This window comes from Notolepis coatsorum, assembly GCF_963971535.1.
Source record: "Notolepis coatsorum genome assembly, chromosome: 12".
Taxonomy (NCBI): domain Eukaryota; kingdom Metazoa; phylum Chordata; class Actinopteri; order Aulopiformes; family Paralepididae; genus Notolepis; species Notolepis coatsorum.
The window spans coordinates 94,849,988-94,858,215 of NC_140176.1; the positions used below are offsets into that span (position 1 = coordinate 94,849,988).

An 8,228-nucleotide genomic window follows, 5' to 3' on the forward strand; every position below is an offset into this window, starting at 1 on the left:
GTGTTATTGCAGTGAGCTGGCAGGTTAATCCCTGTGTTATTGCAGTGAGCTGGCAGGTTAATCCCTGTGTTATTGCAGTGAACTGGCAGGTTAATCCCTGTGTTATTGCAGTGAACTGGCTGGTTAATCCCTGTGTTATTGCAGTGAGCTGGCTGGTTAATCCCTGTGTTATTGCAGTGAGCTGGCTGGTTAATCCCTGTGTTATTGCAGTGAGCTGGCAGGTTAATCCCTGTGTTATTGCATTGAACTGGCTGGTTAATCCCTGTTATTGCAGTGAACTGGCTGGTTAATCCCTGTTAATGCAGTGAACTGGCTGGTTAATCCCTGTGTTATTGCATTGAACTGGCTGGTTAATCCCTGTGTTATTGCAGTGAGCTGGCAGGTTAATCCCTGTGTTATTGCAGTGAGCTGGCTGGTTAATATCTGTGTTATTGCAGTGAGCTGGCTGGTTAATCCCTGTGTTATTGCAGTGAACTGGCAGGTTAATCCCTGTGTTATTGCAGTGAACTGGCAGGGTAATCCCTGTGTTACGCTCTTGTTGCAGTGAACTGGCTGGTTAATCCCTGTGTTGTTGCAGTGAACTGGCAGGTTAATCCCTGTGTTATTGCAGTGAACTGGCAGGTTAATCCCTGTGTTATTGCAGTGAACTGGCTGGTTAATCCCTGTGTTACGCTCTTGTTGCAGTGAACTGGCTGGTTAATCCCTGTGTTATTGCAGTGAGCTGACAGGTTAATCCCTGTGTTATTGCAGTGAACTGGCTGGTTAATCCCTGTGTTACGCTCTTGTTGCAGTGAACTGGCTGGTTAATCCCTGTGTTATTGCAGTGAGCTGGCAGGTTAATCCCTGTGTTATTGCAGTGAGCTGGCAGGTTAATCCCTGTGTTATTGCAGTGAGCTGGCAGGTTAATCCCTGTGTTATTGCAGTGAGCTGGCAGGTTAATCCCTGTGTTATTGCAGTGAGCTGGCAGGTTAATCCCTGTGTTATTGCAGTGAGCTGGCAGGTTAATCCCTGTGTTATTGCAGTGAGCTGGCAGGTTAATCCCTGTGTTATTGCAGTGAACTGGCTGGTTAATCCCTGTGTTATTGCATTGAGCTGGCAGGTTAATCCCTGTGTTATTGCAGTGAGCTGGCAGGTTAATCCCTGTGTTATTGCAGTGAGCTGGCAGGTTAATCCCTGTGTTATTGCAGTGAGCTGGCAGGTTAATCCCTGTGTTATTGCAGTGAGCTGGCTGATTAATCTCTGTTATTGCAGTGCACTGGCAGGTTAATCTCTGTTATTGCAGTGAACTGGCTGGTTAATCTCTGTTATTGCTGTGAACTGGCTGGTTAATCCCTGTTATTGCAGTGAACTGGCTGGTTAATCCCTGTTATTGCAGTGAGCTGGCTGGTTAATCCCTGTGTTATTGCAGTGAGCTGGCTGGTTAATCCCTGTGTTATTGCAGTGAACTGGCTGGTTAATCCCTGTGTTATTGCAGTGAGCTGGCTGGTTAATCCCTGTGTTATTGCAGTGAACTGGCTGGTTAATCTCTGTGTTATTGCAGTGAACTGGCTGGTTAATCCCTGTGTTACGCTCTTCTTGCAGTGAACTGGCTGGACCACGGACGCACGCTGAGGGAGCAGGGCGTGGAGGAGACGGAGATGCTGCTGCTTAGGAGGAAGTTCTTCTACTCCGACCAGAACGTGGACTCCAGAGACCCGGTGCAGCTCAACCTGCTCTACGTCCAGGTGAGGCTCCGTCTGCAGGAACACGCCGACATGCTGCTGAAACCAGCTCACCGTCTTCTCCAGAGAGAGCGAGAGACGAGAAGATATAGATACCAGTTTTCCTCTCTCTGTGCGTTCAGTAGAAAGCTATCTGGCTGCACGTTAGCCTAGTTTAGCACAATGAATGGACGTGGACAGTGACGGGTAGCCTAGGCGTTGTCCAACTAACACCTCTCCCGAGGGCAGAAATGATGGTCTGGTTTTCAAAGAAGAAAGAGAAATGACAGTCGGGGTCAGTTTACACAAGATCCGTCTTTGCGTGACCCGATTGGTTGGGCCGGTGACGAAACAATAGTGGTTTTCTACCAAAGAGATGATCTACGGGCTTTGTCCACGACACGTGCTTCCTGTAACGTGGCAGAGAGTCCGTCTAACTCCCCTGACACATTCCACCGTGTGCCCACGCCAGGGTTTCCGTTGTCCGGTAATTACCGTTTTTTTACGGGGGGAAAATCTGTTGAAGTCCGACATATATTTAAATCTCTCCGGTCATAATGTCCTGTGAACATAATTAAAATAGGCTAAAATTAATAGCCTATGCGATGAACGAAACAATCGTGTGATAGTAAAGGGTTGACCTTCTGTCGTGTGGCAGTGAAAGGGTTGACACCCATTATTTCTCAATGAACTCCGTGAGGACCAGCCCATGCAAACTGTGAAGGAAAGGAAGGAAGTGGAGAAAACGTATGACTTTCCTCTCGTCCTGACGTTCCCCACAAACGGATGCATCCTGACATAGTTTTGGGTGGTTGTTTTTCTTGTGGAGAGTAGGCAGAGGACACTTCCCTTGGTATTTATTCTGTGCTGTCAATAGATGACATTTTCTTTTACTAATTAATCTCACAATTTTCTGTACTTAATCTAGATTAAAAATCGCATTTTTCTATTTAAAACCGAAGCTTGTAACAGATCATGGAATTAATGTAAAATCAACACAAAGAAAGTATATTTAGATTCAAAGACTATTTTCTTTTTTTTATCCACTTTTTCTCCCATTTTCTATATTTTTCTCCCATCCCAATTTCGTATCATCCAATTCAACCCTCCCCTGTCACGGACGCTGTTTCTTGCCTCCCACAAGCCGGCTGCAATGTGGACTAAGTCATACATAGCACAAGTCCCCTCCGGTACTTGAGGTAACAGCAGTCGCATCTTTTCACCTGCGCAGCTCGATCTCTCAGTGGCGAGGAGTAACGCGCGGGAGGCTCACGCTGCCCCCGACACTTCCTGATTCTACTGCGCAGGCGCACCAACCGACCTGTAGGAGTCGCTGTCCACAACGCCCGATCCCCACCCATCAGTTTCCCTCCCCCTAATACGGCCAATGTGTATTAGTATGAACGACCAGCTAAACTGAAAGCAATGTGGAGCGCTGGGCTCGAACAGGCAAGCCCAGCGTCTCCGCATTCGTGGCGAGTGCCTTGCCCACTACGCCACGTAGCCGCCCAGATTCAAAGACTATTTTAATAGCTTTCTTTGAATACAGTTTCTCTCCTGTGAAATACAAATGTTTATTTTTTGTATCCACTTTTTCTCCCATTTTCTATTTTTCTCCCATCCCAATTTCGTATCATCCAATTCAACCATCCCCTGTCTTTGAACGTTGTTTCTTGCCTCCCACAAGCCGGCTGCAATGTGGACTAAGTCATACATAGCACAAGTCCCCTCCGATACTCGAGGTAACAGCAGTCGCATCTTTCCACCTGCGCGGCGCAATCTTTCAGCGTCAGGGGTCTGGGCTTTGGAGGGGCGCCGCCCCCATCGCTTCCTGATTCTACTGCGCAGGCGCACCAACCGACCTGTAGGAGTCGCTGTCCACAACGCCCGATCCCCACCCATCAGTTTCCCTCCCCCTAATACGGCCAATGTGTATTAGTGCGGACGACCAGCTAAACTGAAAGCAATGTGGAGCGCTGGGCTTGAACAGGGAGATGATCTGTTTGAGCCCAGCCTCCAGTATTCGTGGTGAGCGCCTTGCCCACTGCACTACGTAGCCGCCACACGCTTTAAATAATTTTAATTAATCTCCATGTTTATATTTTAATAGCTTTCTTTGAATACAGTTTCTCTCCTGTGAAATACAAATGTTCAACAAAACCATCAACATTGACTCAGCTTTAATTACCTCTTTCTTATATCCGCGGCTCTAACAGAACTAAAAACAACCCAGCCCTATGTTAAAGTGCAGATTGGCTTAGAGGACGATAATGTCTTGTATGCACTACCAGTAATATAAATCATATTAACAACAAAAATGTGATCTTCATGTCAGATGATTTTCAAAAAGGTGCATGAGTCAATGCAAAAAAAGAACAAGCAAATATACTGCTGAAAGTACAGAATGTTGAACATTTTTCACTCCATAGATGAATCTAGATAAAAAAATATTAACGCTTTAAATAATTTAAATTAATCTCCAGAGTTAAAGCATTAATTTTGACAGCCCTAGTATTTTTATTTCTCTTTTTTTATTACTCATATAACTTATTTTAACACGAGATTAATAGAAAACAAAGCCAGTCCTCTCAATATTTTCCTCTCGGCTTCCTTCTACGTCCACATATCCCAGTAATGAAATTCTTTTTTAATAAACTGAAGAAAAAATCTCCTTCCCCATATCTATAAATCATCAGACTTTCCCTTCACAATATCGGCTACATTTTCCACAGCTAGACGAGCTGTCCCAGACGACCCACCGCCTTCAGTGTTCTGTGATATCACTCAAATAGGTTAACCCTTTCACTACCACACTACAGAAGGTTAACCCTTTACTATCACACTACAGACGGTTAACCTACTAGTGAAAGGGTTAACCCTTTGTCATGTGGCAGGTGACCTTCCGTATTGTCGCAGTGAAAGGGTTAAACCATTTGGAAGTGCGGCAGTGAAAGGGTTAAACGGCACACGGCAGATCTCATTGGATGCTGCCTCCATGTGTTATGATGACGGACCGTCCGTCGCTGATCACAGAGACTCTGGCTCTGGTTCACACTCTGCGTATCATCCAGTTAACGGATTTCCAGTTCCCCGTTCTGCGCTCTGATTGGCCACTGACGTTTCTGGTCGCGCCAATCGTGTGACGGCAAGTTCTGCCACCGGTTAAGCTTAGGCACTCTTTCGAAGTTGGTTAAGGTTAGAGTTTGTCTTAGAGCAGGGCGATAGAACACCAGCCCTGATTCCAAACTCTAACCTTAACCAACTTCGAAAGAGTCGCCTAAGCTTAACCAGTGATAAACTAGGCGTTAGGTAGTTTGCTGCTGTTCGAGGCGGAAATTGGCTCGTCACGCGATTGGGCGCACATGTCACATGACCAGAAACGTCAGTGGCCAATCAGATCGCACCAGAAACGTCAGTGGCCAATCAGATCGCAGAACGCGAACGCGGAACTGCAAATCCGTTGGTAAAAGAATAGACACCGCCCGGCCGTCCCCCTCTAACCACGGATGATTAGATCCGGCGGTGAGCAGATGCTGTGTGTAGCAGACGACACAGCTGAGGGCCGGCGGCCTGAGGGGCGAGGTGCTGTGTGTAGCAGACGACACAGCTGAGGGCCGGCGGCCTGAGGGGCGAGGTGCTGTGTGTAGCAGACGACACAGCTGAGGGCCGGCGGCCTGAGGAGCGAGGTGCTGTGTGTAGCAGACGACACAGCTGAGGGCCGGCGGCCTGAGGAGCGAGGTGCTGTGGAGGCAGGATCTCATGGCCACGCTGAGCGTATTATTAACCCTTTCACTGCCACACTACCAAAATGGTTAACCCTTTCACTGCGACAACACAGGAGGTTAACCCTTTCACTGTCACACACGACAAAGGGTTAACCCTTTCACTACCACACTACAGAAGGTTAACCCTTTCACTACCACACTACAGAAGGTTAACCTTTCACTACCACACTACAGAAGGTTAACCCTTTCACTACCACACTACAGAAGGTTAACCCTTTCACTACCACACTACAGAAGGTTAACCCTTTCACTACCACACTACAGAAGGTTAACCTTTCACTACCACACTACAGAAGGTTAACCCTTTCACTACCACACTACAGACGGTTAACCCTTTCACTACCACACTACAGAAGGTTAACCCTTTCACTACCACACTACATAAGGTTAACCTTTCACTACCACACTACAGAAGGTTAACCCTTTCACTACCACACTACAAGACGAGATCAAATGCAGACGCAGTTCTGTTCTGTCGCTCCCGCTGTCATCGTCACACACACTCCGCTGTCAGTGCAGCCGGCAGGTGTGTCTGATTGGCTGCACTGATGCAGTGTGTCAGTGGGCTTGATTGCGAACAGCTGCGCACAGCGGTCATTATTGTTCGGCAGAGGTCCGTTATCGAGTAATAACGGACCTCTGACGAGCGCTATTGACCAATCACAAGCAAGCATTTCGGCGAATGTGAAAACGCCATGTAATAAAGAAGGTTAACCGTCTGTAGTGTGGTAGTAAAAGGGTTAAAAGGGGATTTATACTTCTAATAAGCACCGGTTCTTTATAGGGTGAAAGGATCGGCCTTGCGTCGGAGGGTTGTTGGTTGTATTCCTGACTACGTCCGCTTTCCCCGTGATAAACGCGTCTGTTTGCTCACCTTGTAATAATGTTGGAGAATCTGAACCTGCTGAGAGAGAGACTTGCAGTCAGACTTCTTCATGAGAGAGAGGAGGGCAGGCAGCTGAGAGTGCTGGTGGTCGGGTCTCCTCCCTCTCTTCTCCTCTCTCTCCTCTCTCACACAGACTCTCTCGTCTCCGTCTCTCTTCTCTCTCTCTCCTCCTCTCTCTCTCTCCTCCCTCTCTCTCTCCTCTCTCTCACACAGACTCTCTCGTCTCCGTCTCTCTTCTCTCTCTCTCCTCCTCTCTCTCCTCCTCTCTCCTCCTCTCTTCTCCCTCTCACACACACTCTCTTCTCTATCTCTCTCCTCTCTCCTCTCTCTCACACAGACTCTCTCGTCTCCCTCTCTCTTCTCTCTCTCTCCTCCTCTCTCTCATCCTCTCTCTCCTCCTCTCTTCTCTCTCTCACACAGACTCTCTCGTCTCCCTCTCCTCTCTCTTCTCCTCTCTCTCCTCCTCTCTCTCACACATTCTCGTCTCCCTCTCTCTCCTCCTCTCTCTTCTCTATCTCTCCTCCTCTCTCTCACACACTCTCGTCTCCCTCTCTCTCCTCCCCTCTCTTCTCCTCTCTCTCTTCTCCTCTCACACACACTCTCTTCTCTATCTCTCTCCTCTCTCTCTCCTCCTCTCTCTCACACACACTCCCTCGTCTCCCTCTCTCTTCTCCTCTCTCTTCTCTCTCTCTTCTCTCTCTCCTCTTCTCACACACTCTCCTCCTCTCTCTTCTCCCTCTCTCTTCTCCCTCTCTTTTCTCTATCCTCTCTCACACACTCGTCTCCCTCTCTCTCTCCTCCCTTTCGCTCTCACTCTCTCTCTCCTCTCTCTCCTCCTCTCTCTCACACACACTCTCCTCCTCTCCTCCATTTCCCTCTCTCTCTCACACTCTCTCCTCCTCTCTCTTCTCCCTCTCTCTCTATCACACTTTCACTTCCCCGACCTCACACACACATGATCGTCACACCTTTCTAATTTGAGTCACAAACGAGATGCACGCACGCACACGCACTCACACACACACTATCATACTCACACACTCACAAGTTCTCTCTCAGCCCTTAAACACACACGCGCGCACACACACACACACACACTCTCTCTTAGTCACACACTCACAGGTTCTCTAAGCTTTTTATACACACACACTCTCTCTCATACTCGGGTTCATATCTCCTAGTTTCTCTTTCTGTGTGTGGTTAATGGACAGTGTTGTCCCAACAGTAGCCCTCCCTCCCTTCCTCCCTCCCTCCCTCCCTCCCTCCCTCCCTCCCTCCCTCCCTCCCTCCCTCCCTCCCTCCCTCCCTCCCTCTCTCTCAGCCGTGTGTGTGTGGTTTAATGGACAGTGCTGTCCCAACAGTAGCCCTCCCTCCCTCCCTGTGTGAAAACACAGCTGGCAGGTAAAACGCGCGGCCAGTCTAAACACTGTCAGAGTCTCAATCTGATATCACTTACTATTGGCACCCATATGAAAATTATTTGATAAAATCATCTGGATTGGATTTATGGAGTTTGGGGGGACGTGTGTTGCTCTCTCCTCTCCTCTCACTCTCCTCTCCTCTCCTCTCCTCTCTCCTCTCCTCTCCTCTCCTCTCCTCTCCTCTCCTCTCTCTCCCTCTCCTCTCCTCTCTCTCTTCTCTTTTCCTCTCTTCTCTTCTCTTCTCTCCTCCTCTCTTCTCTTCTCCTCTCCTCTTCTCTCCTAGTCTCTCCTCTGTATCTCCTCTTCTACCATCTGTCTCTCCCCTCTTCTCTTCTCTTCTCTCTCTCTCTCCTCTCCTCTCTTCTCTTCTCTCCTCTCTCCTCCTCTCTTCTCTTCTCTTCTCTTCTCTCCTCTCTCTCCTCTCTTCTCTTCTCTT

The 8,228-nt window shown here is 48.3% G+C and overlaps 1 protein-coding gene across 1 annotated transcript in view; it reads left to right on the forward strand.

The window, feature by feature from the left end:
• tln1 (talin 1) overlaps positions 1 to 8,228 on the forward strand; it is a 207,178-nt gene that overhangs the window by 96,049 nt on the left and 102,901 nt on the right. Inside the window, exon 6 of the mRNA XM_084325947.1 lies at positions 1,582 to 1,776. Within this exon, the coding sequence (XP_084182073.1) occupies positions 1,582 to 1,776 (195 nt within the window). The remainder of the gene's footprint in view (positions 1 to 1,581; positions 1,777 to 8,228) is intronic.